At 34.3% G+C, this 26,460-nt stretch overlaps 1 protein-coding gene across 2 annotated transcripts in view; it reads right to left on the reverse strand.

Annotated features, from left to right (window-relative positions):
* Nucleotides 1-21,385, reverse strand: part of LOC149797806 (serine/threonine-protein kinase PLK4-like) — a 58,247-nt gene extending 36,862 nt beyond the window's left edge. For both annotated transcript variants that reach the window (XM_089962790.1, XM_089962789.1), the window contains exons 1-6: nt 21,226-21,385; nt 16,067-16,162; nt 14,330-14,425; nt 3,942-4,056; nt 1,311-1,423; nt 147-235 (exon numbers count right to left, since the gene is read on the reverse strand). In XM_089962790.1, the coding sequence (XP_089818916.1) occupies nt 147-235; nt 1,311-1,423; nt 3,942-4,056; nt 14,330-14,425; nt 16,067-16,162; nt 21,226-21,252 (536 nt within the window). In that variant the 5' untranslated portion in view covers nt 21,253-21,385. The remainder of the gene's footprint in view (nt 1-146; nt 236-1,310; nt 1,424-3,941; nt 4,057-14,329; nt 14,426-16,066; nt 16,163-21,225) is intronic.
* Nucleotides 21,386-26,460: the final 5,075 nt, after the last annotated feature.

Consider the following 26,460-nt stretch of genomic DNA (forward strand, 5'->3'; position numbering starts at 1 on the left):
GACATACAGAAGGGGTCAAACCAAGATGTCCCCCAAGGCATCTGCACCATAATAAGTCAATCTTTGATCAACATAAAAAATAGGACAATCTTTTGAATCATTTACAGTAAAGTTAGCTGTATTTTAAAACATCAGAATTTACTTACGGAGATATATAATTGGGTGTGCCACACATGGTGAAATGTTTCTCATCTGGGACATTCAGCTGGGTTGCCAGACCAAAGTCTGCAATTTTCTGTCAGAAAACAAAGAAAAAATTAAATAAGACTAAATCCATTCCATATCCAAATTTTAAAAATATAACAAGTGTGTTCTGTGTAGTTAAATATTCCTATCTGTATTGTCATTGGCAACATTCATATCCGTATTGTTAATAGATTATATTCCTATCTGTACTGTTCATAGATTATATTCATATCCATATTGTTAATGGATTATATTCATATCCATATTGTTAATGGATTATATTCCTATCTGTATTGTTGATGGATTATATTCCTATCTGTATTGTTGATGGATTATATTCCTATCTGTATTGTTAATGGATTATATTCATATCCATATTGTTAATGGATTATATTCATATCCATATTGTTAATGGATTATATTCATATCCATATTGTTAATGGATTATATTCATATCCATATTGTTAATGGATTATATTCATATCCATATTGTTGATGGATTATATTCATATCCATATTGTTAATGGATTATATTCCTATCTGTATTGTTGATGGATTATATTCCTATCTGTATTGTTAATGGATTATATTCCTATCTGTATTGTTGATGGATTATATTCCTATCTGTATTGTTAATGGATTATATTCCTATCTGTATTGTTGATGGATTATATTCCTATCTGTATTGTTGATGGATTATATTCCTATCTGTATTGTTAATGGATTATACTCCTATCTGTATTGTTAATGGATTATATTCCTATCTGTATTGTTAATGGATTATATTCCTATCTGTATTGTTAATGGATTATTCTCCTATCCATATTGTTAATGGATTATATTCCTATCTGTATTGTTAATGGATTATACTCCTATCTGTATTGTTAATGGATTATACTCCTATCCATATTGCTAATGGATTATATTCCTATCTGTATTGTTGATGGATTATTCTCCTATCCATATTGTTAATGGATTATATTCCTATCTGTATTGTTAATGGATTATATTCCTATCTGTATTGTTAATGGATTATATTCTTTTTTTTTACTTATTCATCTGAAAAAGAAGAAAAAAAAACTATATAAAAAAGTTATTTAATTTCTTCTTATTTTAAAACATACCACATTCATGTCCTTGGTGAGAAGGAGATTTGCTAATGTTAAGTCTCGATGAAGGATGCCGTAGGAATGAAGGTACAGCATGCCCTCCACAATCTGCTTCATAAAATGGCAGGCTGAAAATAGAAAAATAAACCAGATCTCTCGTACTTAAATAATTCAGTCTTTTACTCCACAGATATATGCATTCAAGTGTTATTCTTTTATGACAGTCTGGTTTTCAGCCTTCTTAATAAATGGAATTTTGTGATGCAATCCATACTAATTGAAATCTGTGTTAGCCGCTCTAATAGTTTTTGCAGTGTGTGATTGCAAAAATTCCCTTTTGTAATGATCTAGTTTATTGATATTTTATATATGGTAATTAGTAACTGATGATGTATGAATAACAATCACACACGGTTTCCTGCATGCAAACTTATTTACTCAGAGTATCTTGAAAATATTTTGCATCCAGAGGATCCAGCTCTTCTCCCTATGCCACTGTAAACTGTTTCACTTCTATACTACAGTACATCATCGTGATGTTAAAGAACACGGTGTTGTCTTGATGCTGTAATGTGGTTGTTGTTGTTGTTGTTGTTGCAGGGTTTAACGCCGTTTTTCAGCACATGATAGGCTATACATGATGGCCAGTATTAATGGTGGAGGAAGAACCTGGGAAAACCCAGAAAGAACCACCGACCCACGAGAAGTTAATGGCAAGCTTTCTCACATACCCACATCGGCTGAATCAGAGACTTGAACCCATGCAGACAGGTGAGATGGCAATGATCCATAACGGACAGCGCTTTAGAGCACTCAGCCACTTGGGGCCCCTTGTAATGTGGTAGTGACAGAATATGCACAATTAATGAGAATCCAACATATCCCATAAAATGTTTGGCACTCAACAGCAAACTGTGTCAACTCAAATATGTCACTGCATTCCATGATTTGTCAACAGATCAGATTTGACACTGATAATATGATGTAGAATTTCAAGCAAACAGATTAGACCCTGACCTGCTGCCACATTATGTGATGGTAGATCTTGATCTATATTCATAACTGCATTGCCATTAACATGAAAAATTTTGATTCTTCCTAAGTTTTTCCCCTCAAAATCCACAGAAACAAATCTGAAGCCTTTAACATTTGGTATTTCATGAAATTCTCTGCTGAAATCAACAAATATAAACACTGATGGCCCTTACTAATTGCTTCTCAGTACAAAGTATCCATGATAATTATTATGTAGAAAGAGATTAAAAGCTATTTCCTCCACTAATCCAATGAAAGTAATGATCTTTGTACACAGAAAAGTAATTGTTCTTAGTAAGAGTACATGTATCACTTTAATGAAGGAATGAAATGAAAAAGCACACAAGTATGGAGCAGTTGTCAATTTCTGACAAACTGTACATTAGCAAATTAATTCCCTGCCAGACAAAGTCTCAAATTCTTTCCAGCACATGCGATCACAGAGTTGCAGTAAAAACTAATAATGGATGCAGATTCACCTTCACCACTTCTCATGTATTGATCAAAATTAGTTAATTAACTGTGGCCATGTATAATGATGATTCATTTTCCATTCCTGATAGCCAATTGTTTAATTTCTGGCTTAACATATCTTGTATGTGGCACAATTAGATATAACCAGAAATGTGTCCATACAACACAGATGCATTGCTCCATTCACCACCATCACAAATGGTGCAAAATCTATAAATAGCAGAATGCAACACACGTGTTTTCAAATGCTGATATTTCAGTAGCTATATACATCTCAACTGCCTCTGTGTGTCATCGACAATGACAACCAGTCCATGTCAACTGCCTACATGAGTTCTTGAGAAAAAAGGCAACCAGCTAATGTCAACTACCTCAGTGTCCTTGAGAAAAAAGGCAACCAGCTAATGTCAAATACCTCAATGTCCTTGAAAAAGGCAACCAGCTAATGTCAACTACCTCAGTGTCCTTGAGAAAAAAGGCAACCAGCTAATGTCAACTACCTCAGTGTCCTTGAGAAAAAAGGCAACCAGCTAATGTCAACTACCTCAGTGTCCTTGAAAAAGGCAACCAGCTAATGTCAACTACCTCAGTGTCCTTGAGAAAAAAGGCAACCAGCTAATGTCAAATACCTCAATGTCCTTGAAAAAGGCAACCAGTCCATGTCATCTACCTCAATGCCCTTTAAAAAGGCAATCTGCCTCAGTGCGTCTTGTAGAAAGGCAACCAGACTATGTCAACTACCTCAGTGTGTCCTTGACAAATGCAACCATGTCCTTTGCATGATAAAGTCAATACAGTCCTTAAATTATCATTAACAACCAATCAACACAAGAATCTCAAGATGAATGCACCTATGAAATGTCATGACTGTACATGTATAAACTTAAAACAACGAAATCTTAAGAAGTGTAGATTAACAAAACTATGCCTCGTTATGTTTTTGCTTTAGATTATTTAAAATCCTAATTCTATTCATATTGTATTATTCTAAAAGCAGGAAGTCCCAAGCGAATATTCACGCAATATCTCACAATGGTTTCAAAGCAAAAACCCTGCACACTATCTCCTTATGCAGGTAAGAAAAAAACTCCCATACTTGTGTGAAAACTACTTTCTGAAACAACAAGTTCTGCTTACCTTCATCTTCTGACAGAACTTTGCAGTTGGTTCGCAGGTACCGCTGAAGTTCTCCATTATGGCAGAACTCCAACACCAAGTACACATAATTTGAGTCCTCAAAGTAATTGTACAACTGAAAAGAGGGAGAAAAAAATTAAAAAGAAGAAAAATATAAACATAAATGAACAAATACAAAACATGTACACTTTCACTTAACCTCTTTGTGAGGTACCAATTTTTCCCATCAGCAAAATCATATAATGGCTAAAACAATGTCATTTTTTTAAAAAACATAAAAATTAATACCAACAAAGATAAATCAATTTATAGTAATCAAAATATATCATTTCAGGGAATTTTCTAAATAAAGCATTGTTTTGTAGCCTTTACCCAACCAAAACCATTCCATAAATAAAGCGCAAAATATGTAACATGTGTACATTAACAAAAAATTTTACATGGTGCCAAATAAAAGCAAAGCTCTAAAAATAAAGAAAAGAAATAATGATGAAATGCAGAAAAACTTTCAAATTTAAACACGAAGCACAAGATAAAAAAGTAGATGGCAAAGTTGTTAAAATCTGCAGTCTTAAAAAAAAAAAAAAATACACAAAATGAAAAGGCAAACAATATATAATATTAAAAATAAAATTTTTTATTTCATTATCTGCATTTTCCTATAAAGCCCAAGATTTTTTCTAGTGGTAAATGATCATAAATGTTTTTCATCAAGCTTTTCACACCAAAAACATCTGTCTCACAGGGTCGAAGTTGACACGCAAATAAGAATGTGTTCCAATGTCAGTGGACATTAGCAGGGTGTGCAGTCTGGTTGAGGTTAACCATTCTGGAGGTATGGATGAATCAAGCATGTGTGTCCAATACGTAATAGGCACAATGCCACTTGTACTCTGTGATTTATTCTTTATGATGGATGCCACTCTGCAAAAATGGGTCTGATGTTCTGAATGCCTGATTTGTAGAATTTTTATTCCACATATTGTGCCAAGTATGAAGAATATGTCAATTTCTATATATATATATACATGATGCATTATGATACCCAGGGGTTAGAATATGGAATCTTCCATTAAGAAATAGGTGACTGAAGGACAGCTTTTAACTTTTAATTGCAATAACCTTAAGTCAGTCACAAACCATTTTTTTGGTAAAATACTGTTAGTAGTCATCTTCCGAAATTAATACTACCTTAAAATAATGACCAGTTGTCTGAATGTTGAGGTTGGTTATACTTTTAAAATTTATTTTCCCATACGTGTGCAAACACGAAGTAAAATGTTTTCAAAAAATCAAGCACAACCTTCAGACATGTAAATGGCTTAGTTTAGTTTACTTCCTTGAAACACATACAAAACTAGTAACTGTATTGTCAAACATCTGGTGTTATCCAACGCACATACCCAGACAGTATTTATAGGTTACTGCATTTGTATGGGAAAGTATGAACGAGTTTTTTTGGATGTAAATACTGCACGACCTTGGGAGTGCAGTATATCCTTCCGACAAAACGAGTTCATATTTTCCCATACAAATGCAGTAACCTTTTTATGATATGCTAATTTTTTTAATTCTACCTAATGCTTGATTATATAAATAAAAAATACACAACAAGAAACAAAATAACTGAATGTATGCCATATTCCAAACTAAATACACAAGTGCAGATTCATCATTACACAATAACAATATTAATGCGCACATAACTCCAACCAGATAAATTTCAGCTTGCGCACATGCCATAACTTTTGAAAGAAAATGGTATGTCAGGTTAAAATTGAAATTTGGAGTCATATTGTGAATGAATGCGCATTGCAACAACTTTTCCATCTGATCTGGAATGAATATATATTTTTATTATTTTCACATGAAAAACATCAAATTTAAGAAGCAAGGAAGAAGCGTGTTGACATCTGCAAATGTGTTTCTGTTTCTGTCATTGAATGCTTGAAATCAAAATGTGGGAAAAATATGAAGTCTTTCAATTTCGATTAACAAAAAGAGTGCAGTAAGGAGGCTGTAATTGCACTTATATTCGAAATTACAGTACAATTTTGAAATGTGTAATCAAGATTGAGAACCTATGACATGGCTAATGTAATTCAGATTTGCAGAACTAAGAAAGCACATTTTGAGGAAATTCAGGATGTAAAACTGTAAGTGTAGTTTTTGCCATTCTAATCACCAGCTAAAGACAGTTTATATCTCAACACTTGTATGTTATTTGTAAGGACCCTTTCTTGCGTCTATTGTATATCTAGCCTAAATCCGAAACATTATATCAAAAAGTTAACGTGGAATGTGCCAAAGCAACTGGTATGTGGCAGTCCATGAAACAAATGCTTTACTTCATTCAGAAACAAATGTAAACAACCACAACTTAAAACGCCTATTATACAAGTGTACATGATTTGTTTACAAATCAAAAGTGTTAGCATCTGATTCCATTGTTTGTTTACAATAGAAAGTAGTTCTTTTATGCACATGAATGGAATATGAAGGTGTGCAATATCGTAAAATACTGAATGATTCTGATAACATAAAGTTAACGGAGAATAAAATGAGCATATAATAAGTCGGGTTGTGTTATTTTCTTCATCACATACAAAATAATTGTATGAAATAATATCATATACAAATAACAGTATGAAACAATATCACATGCATATAACAGTATGAAACAATATTACAAATAACAGTATGAAACAATATCATATGCATATGACAGTATGAAACAATATCACATACAAACAGTAGGGTGAAATAATATCACATATAAATAATAGCATGAAATAATATCACATACAAATAACAGTACAAAACAATATCGCAAGGCTTCTATCAAGGATGTTCTATTAAAATTGTCAGATACAGGTATATTCAACAAAGATGTGCCATACCAACCAAATCCTTTCATAATAAGAGCTATGCAACATACAGCAAATGAAACAATCACAAGCTGAGCAAGACATGGCAAGAACATTGTCGAAAGCTTTCACAAAAACAGCTGTCGATGTGCAAATCGAGGGAAAAGTTGAGTTTGAATCAGTTCAATTAAACAGCCTCATTTTGGTTATTGTATACTATATACATGATTTTGTTAATGTTGTTGACATATAATAGAAATAAAATACACGTTGAATTAATTTATTTTCATTGTTACTTAAATTCATGGATTGTGGTGTTGTTGTTTCCAAAGAAGGACCATTGTTTATTGAGACTTTAAATTCATGGGTGTCTTAAACCCTGCAATCCATGATAATTGGTCCTACACACAAAATTAATCAATTCACCGTAACATATATGCTTACTTTTTAAATCAGGTCCAACTGCAAACAGCACAGACCCAGATCTGCCATTACATAATGTGAAGGCAGATCTGAGTCTGGGCATATAGTTAGGAGTAATCAGTAGAACAAACAAATCCAGGTATATTTTTGCACTGGACTTGACTTACAAGTATGTATATATACATGTGTTAAAGTCATGCCAGATTGTTACATAAACTAATACAGTCACTTTTCTCACCTCTTGTTTTTAAAACATTTTAATTTTTGTTTAAATATATAATATAGCAAATTGTTTGTTGACTGCAGACCTATTAAAACAGATTGTCTGCCTTTGTATTTCTGAACAAACATGTAAGGTATTCTAATTTTCAACATTCTTTGGCAACACAAATATTTTTCTTCATACTTTCCGGACAAATAACAAAATTCATGCCATAGCAAATTTACATAAATATAACAAAATTGGCTAACACAAATCTTCATAACCCAAATGTCAATCAAATTTAGTTTTAATTAATGATAATTAAGTCATTTTAATTATTACTGATCTGAAGAATGTATATATAGTACATTGTTTTTATACACGTCATTCCTTTACCACAAGTAAAAGTTTATACCTGACAAAAAAAGGCTTTATTAAATTTATTAAAGAAATTATGTACAAATTGAAGATGAAATGCAAAACCTGCCATTCCAGCATATTTATACACATGAAAAAATAAACTTACATGTAGCAAGACATGTTTACAAAGTGAAAGCTAATTTATTCTAACAAATTTGACTCATGCATGCAACATGTACCAGTTTTACTTTCTTTAATCTCAAAAGTTTTTCTTTCTCAATCATTCAAGTCTATTTCTACAGTAGTTCTCAACAGTTCACTGTATTAATTTACCAATGGAGTGTTTTATCATGAAATGTACAGCTTATATTGACAGGAAGTTTGATGAAATGGACATGTCTAGACAAAGAACCTTCTTTACATTCATCAATACACACTTAATCCTCTCCCAAAGTCCAAACACACCTTTATCATTTGAAATAAATATGCCCACACAAGATAAATTCCACCAATAAAATCAATAATATTGAATGGTCTATTGGTGAACATAAATACCTACATGTAGTCAATCAGACGACCTGATTCAAGAACATGAATTAATAATAGCTAAACTTTAGATCAACTGCAGTCACAGTACAAAACTGTCTGATGTACATTTGTTCCTTCAAATATTGTCAGTGGTGTGCCTAGAGAATGGAAATTCCCAAATTTTATTTAACAATTGTCCCTTTACTAAAATGAATCTTTCCAACTATCATTATTGTTATTTAGTTTCAATTAAAGAGCAAATCTTCACTTCTGTTGACTTTCTCTTTGTCACCTGTTAGGGAAAATGTACATCAGCTGGATTCTGAGTTTCAGTAAACTGAAGAGCCAGAAGTAATTCATGGGGGTCTACAGGATGTACAGTCTTTGGAATATTAAGGGTTCAAGACCAATGCCTGAAGGTCCAGGACAAGCTGGATGGGTTTACAAAGTGACTTCCATATTTTAAAACCTACAGTGTACTCCGTGGACAGTGTATTATTTTCTTAATATAGCCTACCTCACTATAAGGCCTTTCAGTACAACACTGTTCCTGTTATCTGGCAGTATGGTCCTAAATCCCATTTCAGTATGTAGTAAAAAAATTATATCTATCACGTGCTTTGTTATCAGGCAATTGACTCTACACAGTAGAAATTGTTTGAAAATGTATGGTTGTTCCTGGGTAAACAACTTTCCAAAAACTGGTTGCATAGCAGATCTTTTTGGCTGCCCAGTAAATTACTGCAACTGCCTCAAAATTGCTGATATTAAATTATATGACTTTGGTCATATATATATATATATACACTTGTCACTGACTGTGACACACATGTTGACACAGAAATTTAATGTCTGAGATCAGCAATAAATGAGAACTCAATATTTCTGAAGATCCAATAAATCAGCCCCAAGCCTATATTGGTACTGATGGGTAACCAGACCCAGTGTCTTGTTCTCTGTTAACTTTATATTGGTTAGGCACCTCCAACCAAAAACTTATTTATTTACTGTTCATTTTAATGGGAAAGCTTACTACTAAATCACAGGCATTCAGTGTCAAGTGGAAGGTGAAAGATACCACTACCACATGTTGGTGTGTTGACAAACGATTCCCTTGGAGGTTTTTTAAGGGTTCACTCGGAGGGGCAAGGGGTATAGAAAGTGATTATTTCAACACACAAAGAGGGGCAGACACATGTGGATTAGTGCACCTTCTTATGAACCGAAATCTCCCATCACTGAAATTATATGGAAATAATTTGGGAGCACTGTTAAAGATTCCCAGAGGGTCAATTTAAAGCTACTTGCTGGAACAAATTTATGATTTCATTATAATTTTTAAAATTATCATTTTTCAATTCTTTTTAGGGTTGCAAAGCCAGGTTTTCTCAATAGGACAAAAAATGGTTGCCTGGTATTAATAGCCCCTATGGAAAGTAGTAGAAAGGTGAAATGGGGCAAAGAATACATTTTTTTCCACATTAATTGCTACTTCTGCCTTTATAGCCAAGAAAAATGTTGCACCGAAATATGTAGCAATCCTGAGGCGACAGCTTTTATGTATTTAAGACAACTTATGCAGACTATGTTGCGAAACAAATGTTATACATATGATGGACAGTTCATATTTTCAGGTAATCAATTATAAAGTTAACAGCAAATCTGCATAGGTAACATCTTTTCTAAGTCACGTCAAAAGCTGAAAATTTGGTTCATGATCCCTGCATTCTGAATTGATGGATCAAATTTATGTTAGATGCAATGTTATGGAACCTGGGTGCAAATATTTCCCTAAGACACACCAAGACCACAGTACTGAATCTACTATTCTGTGTAGTACTCAGTTACATTGGTAAATATGTTAACCAGCTAGATCTGCAAACTGTTTCTGTCTATATCTTCATCTACATGGTTCAAAATACATGCTTGGAGAAAAAAATGTCAGCCAGACTTTGGATTAGGGGAGGTCAAATCGCCTGATCCAAAAGTCAAAACAATGGGTTATGGACCACGGACTAGGGGGAATTTTTAGCATGTGCATTTTAAGCTCCACCATGTAACAGGGTTTTCTGGGGCACTGAACTCAGTATAAACGTACACATATTTTTATTTTCGGATAAAGGAAAACTGCGATAGTAAAGTGTCCTGTACATAAATTGTTCTGCAAACTTTTCTGTTCTGTGAACTGTTTCTACAAAGCAAGCATTATTCCTTAAGTGTCCTGGCTATCAAAGAGACAGAAGAAGTTGAATAGTCCAAATCTTGATGGATGAGATCACACTTTTAGTGAGTGTTAATTAATCAATAGACCAATGCCAAGTGCATGTTCTAACACCTTGTTTCAAAAGCATCACGGCAGAACACTTGAAACTGTCAAACCTGAAATCCAACCAGGATGTCTGGAACTCCTGCATTATATCGTACAACATGTTTAGAAAAATATTAACCAAGATTTTGGGACTTCTTAATATTTGGCCAAGAAAATAATTGATTTATTTTGTGTATTGGAGTAACAAAAGCCCCATGTTAATCCTCCTAAAATAAGCTGGGTTATTTTTGGTGGCATGTGAAGATACACCCTTTTTTTCATCCAATACATACTTTTCTGATAGCTACTTGATATCCTTTCTGTGGCAACAAGTTTAAGCGCAGGCTTTACAGCTTTAGCTACGTTGTTGCTGGTTTCTTTTATAACATCAGTGGCATATAGAGCAAGGCTTCTCATCACACAAACACATTAAGACAATGGACCAGAGATGTTTGAGAGATGAAACAGTAACGAAATTGATGAGAGTGATGAAGGAAGGCCTAAACCTAAGGAGTTTTGATCCAAAACTGTCAATGAAACAGTTTGTCGAAATTCGTTTCAGGAAAAAGTGAATATGGTATATTCTTTTACATAATAATGAAATGGAGGCAAGTGAATGGAATAAGATATCCTAGAATTAAGCTGACTGTCATAATTAAATACAATAATATAGAAAATAAAATTTAATCTCTTCAATGATTCCTTCGGGCTTCACATAAAATTATAGAACAGTAAAGTAAAATCACTGAGAATTCTTACAGCTGTAATATCACAATCACCATTATGATGGTTAGGGCATAACCGACTTTTGATCCGGAAATCGGATTCCACCGGATAGTATGAACTTCCGATTAATCGGAGTCGGACAAGGCAGGAACGACCGATTCGGATAATAAAAATAATAAAGTTGAATTTCTATAGCACCGTGTCTAACACTGCGTGTCATTCGATAGTGCGTTAATAAAGTTAAATAAGAAGTCAGAAAAGTCCAATATGGTCAACACAACGGGGTGAAACGATAATACTTGAGTTAGACTGAAAGATTTAAATTTATTAAAATATATAATACAGTCCTACCCGTTTATGTCAACATCCTCAATAATGAAGGCATAATATTGAATACATTGACACATGCTAATGAGGTATTAAAAGAAAATGATTCCGCAAGAGGCCAACTTTATAGGACCAAACAAAAGCCTGTTTTATTTTTATTTGACCGCGACATTAAAGCATGGCGGCAAGATCAACTAATTGTTGAATAAAGTACAGGATGGAACTGGCCGCTTGCCGACATAAATGATTAAGGCGGGAAAATAAAAGCCTGGCGGCAAGATCAACTAATTGTTGAACAAAGAATGGGTCGGAACTGGCAAAAGAATAAAAAATTTCATGGATTCTTTGTGGCTTTGAACTTTGTTGCATTTTGCTATAGTCCTGCCATATCCTTCCCCTTGTGACATCGGTGTGATATGCAAAACGTGTGTAACACGGTTTAAAAAGTTAATTTGAAAAACCTTTTAATTTAGCATTTCCGATTAATTGAATCGTATCCGGAATCGGAAAAATTTCATGCCCAAAATCCGGAATCGGAAATCAGTAGAAAAATGCTAATCGGTTATGCCCTAATGATGGTCTCAACTGCCTTACAAGGAAAATGGTCTTATGACTGGGATTCATTTGGGCTGGGACTACAACTGTTTTCAAGCAAGGGGTCCTGACTCTCACATACAACATCCCAAGGAGAACCCTGATAACATCACCACCTACCTCTCCCGTCCATGTCCTATTCCAAGCAATGCTTAGCGAATGTAGAACAGGCCCAACATTGTTACTCTTAAATTAATCTACATTAAAGGTCAATTTTTCTCATGCCTCCAGTATTTTATAATTAAAAGCAATTTAAGGAAAGGACAGGATACTGTGAGAACTAGAGTGTGCAAGGAAGCCATTGTTCCATTCCATTCATCTGCTACTCTTTTTGCACTCATTTATGTACCACCTGGATTCACACAACAGTAGGATTAAGATATAATTTTTTTGGCAAGCCCAGAGATCTCGATAGGATTTTAAAACTAGGAGTCCAGGACTCCCATTTTGGTAAAAATAGGAGTCCTACCATCAAAAGTTGCAGTCCCTTCTTTCCTACAGAATCAACACAGACGTGAGTGTATCTATTTTTAGATGGAGAGGTTTTCGTAATGTAATCACTCACTATAATATAGCTTCATTACAACAGTCCATTGACAGGATCGCAAACTTATAGTTTATTTATTTGTATACATACTTGTAGTAATTTTAGGCAAATAAATAGTATCTGATTTGCGGTCTTTTCCCGTATTTTTGCAAATACATGTAAAGTCACTAAACAGCTTAGACTTTAAAGCACATCTCGCGAATTCCACAACATAGCATTGTCCCATACGTTTCTGACCTACATAATTTGCATTTTAAAGTTAAATCTTTAATAAAATAATACCTACGCTTTGGTTTCAATTTCAATGATTTGTATTTTTTTTTTCCTGAATATATCTGCCCCATGATTTAAGAAAACAGACGATCTAGTAAACTGGTACATCCCAAACTCCGCCATTATTTCCCGTTAGGCCTATGGGTTCACTTATAGTTTCAAACTAACTTTATGATGAAATAGTGTATAAGAGGCAGTTAATATATATCCAGATCACCAATTATTATCTTAAAACACAAGTCTGTATGTTTTACCATCAAAGGATAGCATGCAGGAAATTGATAGTTGCTACCTTACTCGGAAAAAGGTTAATGGTCAATCAGCTATCAAAACATAATGCTTGTGAATGGGCAAGAGTTTGTTTGTCAACGTAATTGATATAAAAACTAGGCCTAGCTAATGATGCCTTGATGAATACATTTCGCTACAACACTAGAACTAACCGGGCTAAGGCGAGGGGCATTAAAAAAATATATAGTATGGTCAGTCAATGTACCGCTTAAATAATCACAGGGCAAAGTCATTTTTGCTTTCCTAACAGAAGAAGGCGAAGTTTAAGTTTTCTGGCAACTTGTCATCCACTTACAAATGGCATTTTGTTTAAGTCTCAACATGTCTTGAATCTGAGGTCATGTGCACTGCTTATTCCGCTACATTCGGAAATGAACACAATAACGAAAGCTAAAGTTGTTTATTTGATGTACTTTTACAAATGACCACACGTACATCTCTGGGTCTTTCTGCCTCTGAATTCAATCACTGTAAATATCAGTGCATTTTCCCACCAGGCCGCCAGTCAAAGCCTCTGAACTTACTGCCCAGCTATTGCATGTTCTTTTTTATGTACTCTTATAAAATGACAACATGTATGTATCGAGGGGTCTTTCAGTCACTGAATTCTGTCATTGTAAATATCAGCACAGCTAATTGATCAACACATTTTCCCACAAAGCAGGTGGTTGAAGCAGGACTGGTAAGTCTTTGAATTTTGCTGCACACCTATTACATGCGTATGGAGGACTCCCGCCTCAGTGATTTTCTGTGTCCCAGATCACAAATTGGCATCCAAATACGCGTAATTAAGCATTTCCGAGATCTCTGAAGCCACAAGACTATACAACTCATAAAGTAAATAGCTGATCAGAAATATAATTGTCTTTACTTTTACATGAAAACCACTTTAATATGAAAACTACAAGAAAGAAAAAAAGAAAAGGAAAAAAGAAAAAGCACCTCTAAAATGGATGGATGCTTCAACTGGGAGTGGATTTCAACCTCCTTCTTGACCCTCATCACCATATTGGCTGCCTTCATAAGCTTCTTATCAATCTGTCAAAAGCAATTAAAAATCATTTAAAAAAAAAAAGATATATTCACACATGCATCAGTACCTTATTAAACATTTCAAATTTAAGAGACATATATAAGCATGCTTCTAATAACTCCCGTTTCTAGACCATCGAGTGTGATCTGTTCCTTACAGACTTCCTAATTACACGTATTTAAAACAAACAACAACAAAAAATTTGCTGCTACTGGACTTCCAAGGAAGGCTGCACTGGTTACACATGTAAAAGGCTTAGTTCAATTAACTATGTGAAATCTGTTATAAAATCAGCAGAAGAATAAAAACGGCTGTCAGTGATGCAGGAACTACCAGTTCCAATTAAATTATATATACATCTCTGCTTCAGAGAAATATTTTTGCATAACTTTATGTTAATTTTTTTCGTAATATACATTTGATTGTCACATTCAATGTTGCATCATTGGGAAAAAAACAAAGTTGATGCGCATTAGTTGTACTCACATTACACTAGTTTATTTTACTGACAATACCGTATTGTAGTGGGTTTTTAGTATCATCGTCACAAAAACAGAAGGTAAAAAAATCTATCATCATCAGTTAACTGCTATATTTATGTGGATTGTGGCCATGCTATTGGAAATTCATGTGTCAATCAATAATGATTTTCAGCCCACTGTGGCATAACATGCGGCTGCCAAACTGAAGCAGTTACTTGCTTAACTCTCACCTTGGAGTTTCAATGTTAAGCTGGCACAATGGTTGGAGAAAGAAAAAAAATCGCAATAAGTGTTTTCTTCTTTACAACTGTCTACAAACTATTAGGCCAAAAATAAAAACAAACAAAATATGAGTTTCCTATTTCACTGGTTTTAGAATTAGGGTAGGAAGGTCAGGTTTCCTTTTTATCTAAACAAGAACAAAATGGTGCTGGCATGTCTCATAGGACAAAACTGTTATTCAAAGAAAAAACAGAAAAACTTTTGTCTAAGAAAAAAAGAGACAGGAATAGTCAGAAATATGGACAGAGAAAAGTTCTGTTATGTGCAAACTCGTTCAACGTTCTCTGCAGTGTGGAAAATATTGTGTACATAGGATTTCGTGACGTCTTTAAAAACAATGCTTTCTAACACAAGTGAAAGAAGTAACTAGAGTACGAAAAGGATCTGTTACCAACCCCTACAACAATGGGCAGATCACTCCAGTTAAAATCCCACATACAGTGGCAGACAACAGCTTTTTTGGTGTAGCTAACAGTTAGCTCAGGTTGGCTGGATGTGCAAGGTAGAGGGCATACTCCCTAAGGTATATTGATCTGGTAATGTATTTGAAAAAGAAATATTGTAATAAGCAGGGGTTTTTTCTGAACCAATGTTAGACAGGGAACCAGTTTCAGCATAAAACTGCTATGACCATGTTTTGACCTACAACAACTGTTGCAGGACATGCTAAAAAGTAGTATCAAGAAAAATTCATCCATCCATTTTTCCTAATGTGTGATGAATTTGAATAACACACTTCTTCCAAAAACAAACGGAAACAAATTAGTTGCATTCAAATTTTTTGGCTAGCTGAATCAGTAGCAACTTTAAATTGGGGGTGGGGGTGGGTAGAGATGCAACAGAGGAATTAATTATAAATGAAACACTTAAGAATGTGTTTACCATCTTAATGGCCACGTCCATTCCTGACTTCCTATGGCAGGCCCTGTAAACATTGGCAAACCCACCCTTTCCAAGGAGGTTGCGCACACTGTAGTCCTGAAAATAAAAACAAAAAAAAAATGAACAAATATCTCATGAATATCAACGCTAAACAACTGTTCCTGGGGAAACAATTTTAATTTCTCTGAACTAGCCCTGCAAGGAAGATTCAGGGAAAATGACTTAAAATGTGAATTGGTCTTATTTTCGCTGTGTAAAATTTGGGCTCCTGGTGCAAAAATGCACATGTCTAACAACAATTTACATACCTAACAATAATTTTTTTTAATTATGCTGGTGTCTTTCCCATGGCATGACAATGAATCAATAAGCCTACAAAGTCTTTAAAATAACTGAGCTGGGATGAACGTTACACTGTCTAACTGGACCAAAAACTGCAGAATCCTGAATTCTCAAGCTCTTTGCTTTTCATTGATCTAACACATACAGGGATGGTCCTGGCTTTTAAAAAGCTGTCGCCAAAAAAATCGCCAACCTCAGTATTTTGTCGCCAATTTTCAAAAAGTGTCGCCAAAAAAAGTAGTGTACATTTTTCCAAGTGTTAATTTTGTCTATTAATGTAACAGGCAATGAAAATGACAAAAGATGGATTAGTTAATACTTTAATTACAAGAAGCATTAACAAAATGTTACAAAGTGTTACATGATGATCCGTCGCGATTTTAGGGCTGCCCACTTGTTGAATGCAGTTTCAAAGTCTAATTTTTCACATCTGTACATGCTGATTCTCATTAAATTCTCGAGAGATGAGATGCAGAGCTTATTTCTGATGTCAGTTTTTATGAAGTTCATCTTACTGAATCCACGTTCACAGTGTACAGTGCTGACAGGTGACACCAGTAGTCTCTCAGCAGCCTCCCCCACCTTATGGCTAGCTTCACAAAGCTTGTAGCGAATTGCTTCCTAAATCCCAAGAATGATCACTGAATGCTGTATAAATTTTCTCGACAAGAAAAATAGGATCTCCATTCCCACGAATGAAACTTACACGAGTCAACACCTGGCAATATTGGACCGTATATATAAGCATAAATTCACACCCAATTTAGGGATTCTTTCACTCCTGTATTTTGAGAAACAAATAATTATTATTAATTATGCAAAACTGTTTTTTTTTTTGTTTTTTTTTGCTATTTCTTGTTGCGGAGTTTAAGTCTCTGCAGCCGTAACACAGGACTGATGGCAAAAGGAAAAGATCAATGAGTAAAATGCTGCACTGGCGACAGATGTAATTGTGATTTAGATTGTTTCCATTTGCTTTGTATTTATACTTCAAAGCTTATCAGTTTTCTATGAAGGTTCAGCAAAACTATTGTATTGGTATATGTATAAAAAAAACAGAAGGATTAGCCATACAATTAATTGTATCTGTTCTATTCGCGTCTTCAGAAGTCGGTCAGTTGTAGGTATAGTGCGGTAGCATGACTGACTGTATCGCAGCATACAGTACTCAGCCCAGATGTCAGCATAAGCAGATTATGATGTAACAATGCACTGTAAAGATGGGGTTGTCAATAAGAACAAAGGATTGTTTGTGTAACAGATTGATACCAATGCATTGCTTAGTCAAGTTTGTGGCTTCCTTTTTTCGTTCTGCCTTTTAATTTATCCAGTCCAAATCCACGATTGTATGTACAAATTAAATAACCAAAAAGTATGTCGCCAAAAAAATCGCCAGATGGGATATTTTTGTCGCCAATAAGGAAAAAAAATCGCAATTTGCGACATTGGCGAAGCCCAGGACGATCCCTGACATACAAATGTGTGTATATACAGTGAAAAAGAAAATTTCTCTACATTAAAATGGAACACAAATTCCCAAAAATAAATATTTAAACTTCATAAGGATATTTCAAAGAGAATAACATAAAAATGTGGTACAGCAGAGCCTGTCCTGAAAGACCACCACTCCTGCCAAAACATTATGCTTGCAAGACAGGTGATCTTTCACAAAAGGTCTTAACATTATATAATAATAAAATACATGCACTGATAATCTGGACCCTCATAGCATGGGACTTCAGTGATAGATTTTATGGCAGATTTTACTGTATTAGTTACAAGAACAAAAGTAAATTAACCAAACGACCTTATTGTGGCTCTACAGTTCTAAAAGTTATGTGAAACTTACATGTGTAAAACATAGTAAAGGACCAATATGCTGATAAAATCAGACTTCGAATGAACGACACAGATCTGTTATGTATGCCATCAGGAAACTAAGGCCTACAGGGGAAACAGCAATTTCTCAAGTGGCAATTTATTATTACATATTTATCCAGGTGGCAGTTTATTCTTACATATTTGTCCAAGTGGCCATGTATTATTACATATTTATGAAAGCGACCATGTATTATTACATCAAGTGGCAGTTTATTCTTACATATTTATCCAGGTAGCCATGTATTATTAAATATTTATCCAAGTGGCAATGTACTATTACATATTAATCAAGGTATCCATGCATTAGTACATATTTATCCAAGTGGCAATGTATTATTACATATTTATGAAAGCGACCATGTATTATTACATATTTATCCAGGCAGCCATGTATTATTAAATATTTATCCAAGTGGCAATGTATTATTACATATTAATCCAGGTAGCCATGTATCATTACATATTCATCCAAGTGGCAATGTATTATCAAATATTTATCCAAGTGGCAATGTTATTACATATTAATACAGGTAGCCATGTATTATTACACATTTATCCAAGTAGCAACTTATTATAATGTTTCCTACCTGAAATATTCTCAGCATGTGTTTTATTTTTTAATGTTTTTCTAATTTCATGTTGTTTGTTTTTGTAATAATATTATTATGTTTCTTATCTTATAGGTGTTGTCTAATGTTGTAAAGTGCTTAGAGCTTCTAAAGATTAGGCGCTATACAAAGTCCTCATTATTATTATTATTATTATAATATATTTATCCATGTGGCCCGAATGAAACATTTTTTAAACCATAAGTCTTCATATAGAAAATGTTTTCAAGACATGGACCCATCTTATTATCAAGCTTGCATAGCATATATGTCTTATTTTAGTAATAGTATAAATCATGGACATATATGTCTTATTTTAGTAATAGTATAAGACATGGTCATATATGTCTTATTTTGGTAACAGTATAAGACATGGTCATATATGTCTTATTTTGGTAATAGTATAAGACATGGTCATATATGTCTTATTTTAGTAATAGTATAAGACATGGTCATATATGTCTTATTTTAGTAATAGTATAAGACATGGTCATGTATGTCTTATTTTAGTAATAGTATAAGACATGGTCAATTTTTTTAGTGTTCAAAAAACAATTCTCCATGATCCACAAACAGTGCTTGAAAATGTAATTCATTCAATTTTTGGTATACTGGTAATTAGAAATTAGTGTAAATTCCACAATCACACATCTTTAAAAAAAAACTATTTGCATATAGTGTTTCCCCCCCCAATCTAAAAAGGGCATGGTAATTATCCTCACAAAAGAACATTAAATGGAAATGATCCCATGATAAAAAAGCATCATGAATTTTATTCTTTTTTTCCACAAGCTGCAAAGACAATTCATATTAGACAAAATAAGCCCTTAACCACATCTACTCAAATGCAAATCACAATGTGGTCTGGTAGGTTCCAGTAAACAATGCTCTCTCATAAGACCACCCTTCTGCAGTTCAAGTGATGTTATAGAGAGAATTGTTTTTTTTACAGGGGGTTCATACATACAAGCAGTACATATGAAGTAGGAAGGTCATACTATTCTAAAACATTTAATCTTTTTTATATATCTGAAAATCACATGCATGTTGTGGAACTAATGTGGTACCTACTATTGTTATTTTAATATTCTGAATAATCCTCAACATGTTCTTACAGTTGTATCACAATATTGTTGCCTTTTATTGCATATATATATATATATATATATATATATATATATATATATATATATATATATATATATATATATTCTTTGGTGAAAACTGTAGTATTATTACTATATTAGTCATATTTATCTGACAATGTTTTAACTGTTCAATCACATATATAAACGACCACTCCTTTGGCCTAGTGGTTAAAGCATCCACCTCAGATGCAGAAAGTTATAGGTTTGATCCCTGGCCAAGTCATACCAAAGACTTATCAAAATAGAACTAACAGCTGCCTCGCTTGGCGCTCAGCAAGTTATGGGGTAGGTAATATACAAAATACACATACTTAAGCTATATAGTTTAAAGTGAGTGGGTGGGACATCATGATACATGTCTGCGACATGATGTCCCAGTGCTAGACATCTCTATAAATGGCCACAATGCAGACATCATAGCAATATGACTGAATTTTTTTTTAAAAGCTACCTTAAAAATCTACATCACACACACACAAACTGTATAGAGAAAGCTAACCTGAATCTACATACATGTACAGCATATCTGGACCAATCTGTTAATATCGCCTATCATTCCACAGAGTGATGTTGACAGTCGGTAGAGATTAAATTAGCCTGCTGATGAAGTCTTTAGTGTGAGGACGAAAGTTTCAGGTTAGTCTTCTCAATATTGTTTGTGTATGTGATTGAACAGTTACAAAATTGTCAAATATATATGTGTGTGTGTGTGTGTGATATTGAGGCATCAAAAAGGATTTTACTGTCATTTTTAATGACTTTAGGTCAATAAAGTTCTGTTGTGTGCATACAAGTTGTCTGATCATATTGAAGAATGAGATTAAAGTAATTAAATCAATCAACAGAGCAAAGATCAACTTGAACTTATTTCCGTCATTTGTTATAAAACATAGTAAAAAACACGAAAACTTGTGTCTGGTATTCTACAGGCGGGGGGGGGGGGGGAGGGTGAAGGGTTCCAACTGTATCACATATCACTGACAAGCGTCTGAATCAAGACAATTTGAAACTATTCATATAGAACAGTATCAATCGGTGAAACAAGTTACGTTTCGAATTCACAGATCAGGTATAAAAAATGATCGGACATGATTAAGTTTTAGGCGGTAATGACTGACAGAAGATCATAATACACAATTTGAATCATTCAGAATATATGGTCATTTTTTCGACTACTTACATCTATAGTTTCGCACATATCCACCATTTTAAACCATTTTATACTTTTTCTTCTTCATTTAGTAATCCTTAAAATAAATGATCCAATGGATAGCGAATCTAACACATGAGCTTTCATGTTTCCACAGTTATTTTGTACATGTTTGAAACTCGCAACGCGCCTCGACTTGAACGGTTACTAAAAATAAATGGTCTTACCTAACTACTGAACCGGAAAGGATTTTTCCTTTGGTTACGGAAAAAATAGCATGCTAAAACAAATCGGAATGTTGATATTCCGGTAATCGATCATTTATTCAAACCGCTAAATATTCTAAATATTAGCATTAAATATACACATTGCATGTTTATGATTTAATATTTCCATATTGAAACAAATGATGTTGGGTCTTTACGTCCAGCACACAAAACACGTGACATTTGACCTCAAGGTCAATATGTTTAGCGAGAATAATAGCAGGGTTTGAGGTTGACTCGAAATTCCGGACTAGCTGGTTTAAATGCCCACGAAGTAAGGTAAGCTATGACATCTTGATTTGTTTTGCTTGACCTTTTTATTACATAATCACGTATGTAAACTGTTGTCGTCTTAGGAAAATAAATTATGACATATATATACAAAAGTTTAAGCATGTTATGTTTTATATTGGCGAGCTGCAAGCAATATTAATTTGTATTATTCGAAAGCTCGGATATTTCAGAGGATAATCTCAATGATAATCTATTATAGAGAAACTGTCTGCAGCTCCTTCAATGCCAGTTAACTGTTGCTTAAACATCATTAATATCAGTATTACTAATCTAACATATACGGTACAAACGCTTGACGCAGCTAATAAAAACTGTGTACGGTCAATTTAAACAAAAAATAATTAAATAGTAAAATAGCTGCTGCAACAGGAATAATTAATGGGGGGGGGGGAGCATAAAATGGTATAAAATTTGCATGAAACAACCATCTTTTCAAATTATTAAATTTCAGTGGGTGTTATGAAGGAGAAACCATGGAAGAATTACAGCGGAAAACTGCAGAATGAAATGAAAAGAGATCTAAGACAATGTATTACTTTAAAGAAAATACTCACAGAATTAGGTCTGGTGACATTTAATATCATTACGATGCTTTTGCACTGTATGCATGTGATCAATATGAAACTATTGCTTGCCCAGAAAACAATGTAAAACGTGAACAACAAGTACAATATCAACTGAATGATGTCTCTAAACCCTCTACGACTACATATTCAATGTACTAGTAATATGTGTGTGTGGTTATTGTTTTCAAAATTCTTTCATTTCCCCCCTCTGTAATGCAGAATTCACTTGTACTTTTAAGTACGATAAATGACAAAATGGCAATGTACTGTAAATGCTTGATTTCCCACCGCAAAGATACTGCAATAAATTAAACATGCAAGTCCACCACATAACTGTATCATATACACAACGAGCAATACGAAACCTGAAGTTTACATATAAGAATTCCAAAGTGAAGCCAAAAATCATGTTGCCACTAAATAGTTTATTCATGTTGTTTAATATGAAGGTGAAAGGAGATACTAATAGCCCCATGATAAGCAGTGTGGGTAGAAAAACACCATATCGTATGGAAGCGATGACCTTGTTAAGATGAATGATTGCAACATCTTCATTGTATGAAAAGATATATGTTTACTTGTTTCGGTTACGACAGCTAGAATTAAACAAGGTATTATCAATGAGGAATTGAAAACTGTAAGTTATGGGGTAGGTAATATACAAATACACATACTTAAGCTATATAGTTTCAAGTTTATGGAAAGCAAATTGAATACTGACAGATCATTTATCCTTATGCTTTTCCTCAGGATTGCAGAAGCGTTTGAATTCAGTGAGGGTCATAACCAATACTATGCATAGGAATAATAATAGAGCAATAAAAAAGGTGATTATTCAAAGATTAAAGGTGATAGTGTTATATCCAGACAATAAATTAGACATGTTGTTGGAGGTAACAGTTTAGTGAATATCGAGGAAACATTACCTTGTTGATGGCTGATAACTAATTTGTAACAATGTACAGCTCTTTCAGTGGTGGTCAGAAGAAACGCTTCTAAGATAGCAGCAGAGAAGGTGAACCCACCTCGTTTTAGAAGGTCCATTTTGGAAAACTAAAGCTTTTACAAAAATGAAAACAATTACGCCGATAACGTGAAACCGAAACTTCTAACTTTCCAAGAGTTTCTCCGGGGTGTCTCCAAGAGTCTGTCTTACGGGTTAGTTATTTTTTTTACTTTTTTTCGCGTTAGCGTTTTTTCAAGTATGCGCGTGCGTTTTACTGCGTTGACGCCTCATTGAGGTTGCACCCTCTCTGCTGCTGTCTCTCATCCAAAAATGTTATCAATGCCTATACAATAACGTGATCGGGGGTCATGTAAGTTTATTGTTATAAATCCATGCTGGGTTGACTGTGCCCGTGAAAAGAAATTTTTAAAAAGATTATATCACATATCACCGCTACACCAAGTCTGATGAATATTTCTTAGCGTATGTGTATCAGCTCCATTAAATAAAGCAAGAATATTACAGTTATCCCTGATCACTTTAGGTATTTGTGTGTATCGCTGAGTAACATAGATCACTTCTGTGTTTTTATGTCTTCCCCGCGAGAATATCCGAGCTGGATTTGACTGTTTGTCTAGCATTACATCGTCGTATACAACTTAATTATTAATAAACCCATCAAGGTCATCTACGGACGGTGGTTCACCGATATCAGTAATAAATTCAAAAACGTCTTCATTTAACAATCTTGCATTTTCATTCAAATCTTTAAGTACTTCGTAGCATCGTTGACTACAAACTGACGGAGGAACTAAGTACAGTTTATCCCATTTGATCCCCCTCATTATCAAATTAAGTTACAGTTGTGTTTTACGAGACGCGGACGGCCCAGTTATAATCAGTCGGACAGAATTTGGTAGCGCTGCATGATGTTTAACCGGTTCCCGCGCTTTTGTTGCCGAAAAATCAATTACATCCATATACTTATAATATGGACTTATATTGTGTGAAATGCAAGGTGCGTTCCCGCACAAGTGAACTAGCAACTACAACTACAAAAAATAAACGACAAGCACTTACGGGCAAGTGTGAACGATGTGGTAAAAAAAATGTAAGTTTATTTCCACTGATAAATCAACAGGCAAAGTTTTCATTAAAAACGGGAGGTGATATTGCCTCGCAGTTAACACAATTACCAGGAACTCCGTATGCTAAATATCCAGGAGAAAAACATCTTCCAGGATATAACTACTGCGGTCCTGGTACCAGACTTGATATCATACTTGATAACCAAGATCAGCCAATGCCTGGTGAGTATCCAGTAAACGCTATTGATAAAGCGTGTCACGCTCATTGTGTAGCTTATACAAGTAAAGATATTCAGCAGCGAAATATTGCAGATGTGAAATTAATTCATGCGTTAAATTCAATAAAAAATAATTCTTTCAAAGAATCATTAGCTAATTGATTGGTAAGATCTGCAATGAAAGGTAAACTAGCATTATGAGTCGGTAATTAATCAACCGATTATTATTATAAATTAATAGATTTATTATAGTCCAAGGGGATATTGGAAAGGTAGAGCAGCAATTAATAAGCTCGCTGAAGCAGCAAATGCTACACGTGTTGCTGCTGAAAAATGGTTAGCACGACAGGCAATGTGGTAATTTTAGCTACCACAACCTAAAACAATTCAACATGCACATTTTGATGTCAGCGTGCCAAATGAAGTTCATCAAGCAGATATTCTATTTTTACCACATGATACTATTAAAATTGGAAGACGTCAGTTAACATACAAATACGCGTTGACTGTCGTTGACGTTGCAAGTAGATACAAGGAAGCAGAGCCATTATCAACTAAAACAGCTGCTGAAGTTGTATCTGCTTTTGAGCGAATTTATCAACGAGGACCCTTACGATAGCCACAACTATTACAGGTTAATCCTGGCCAAGAATTTCATTGTGCAGTATCATCGCTGATGAAGCAACATAACGTCAAAATGCGACGAGGACGTACTGCAGTTCATCGTGACCAGGCTATGGTTGAACGATTTAATCGAACGCTTGCTGAGCGGTTATTTGGATATCAATACGCAAAGGAAATAATTCAAGATACGAGATATCGCGAATGTGTTGCAAGATTACCAAGTGGCATAGCTGCATTAAATCATGAAATTACTCGAACAACTAACATGAAACCTATTAGCGCGATCACAAAATAAAAGCAAACATATACCTGTAAAATGACATGACTTTTCAAAACAACCATCATTGCGTAATGTTATTGTAAGATATTTATATGAACCTGGTGAACTTGTAGGCAGTAAAAAAGAGCAACTGAGCCTATTTGGAGTATTACAACGCATACAATTTCTAGCGTGGTAAGATCCACGGGTAGAACTGCAATCTACCGATTAGATTCAACTGGTCCTCAACGTGGATTTACAAGTGAACAATTACAAGTAATTCCTGAAGACACACAATTATCACCGCGATCACTTAACTATCACCCCTACGTCGATTACACTCAAGACAAGTCAGCATCACATTTTTGCGCGTATGACCAAGACTATTATCTTTTCTATCCACAGTAAATTGTCTTGGATTACTACTGTGTTACAGCTCGTACAATAATTATTTTGCTGCTGTCTCAGCGCCATGACAAATTCAACATCGAGATCAAAGTCTCTTTTTTTTTGTCACATTGTTTATAACCAACAATTTTTTTTCTTACTACGTCGCTGTCAGTAACATCATCAATGGTTTCTGTAACGTCTATGATAATTCTACGCAGCTGAGATATTCTTCTGACTCGAGACACTGCGAGATAAACTAAGTTTGACCACTCGATACGATCATCGACAATCCAAACAACTGTATCAGAAATAGTTAACCCCTGAGACGAATGAATTGTCATTGTATATCCCAATGTCCATGGAGTCTTGTTCGCGCTCAACGCATCCTCAACAACACTAATATCAACTACGACAACATCATTTAATACGATATTCTGTTTCTCAGTCTGTCCTGGTATATCAACGTCGACATTTTGCCGTGGTGTATCAACTGGTCTGTAACACAATGGTACACGTAGATCTGAAAACTTTTCTTTATGCAACTGAAATAACTGCTGTTGAAGTGTATCACGAACTATCTTTCTACCTGCCACTATTAAATCATTTGGTCTCCA

The sequence above is a fragment of the Sinohyriopsis cumingii genome, chromosome 6, assembly GCF_028554795.1.
Source record: "Sinohyriopsis cumingii isolate HCF-2022 chromosome 6, ASM2855479v2, whole genome shotgun sequence".
Lineage (NCBI taxonomy): Eukaryota > Metazoa > Mollusca > Bivalvia > Unionida > Unionidae > Sinohyriopsis > Sinohyriopsis cumingii.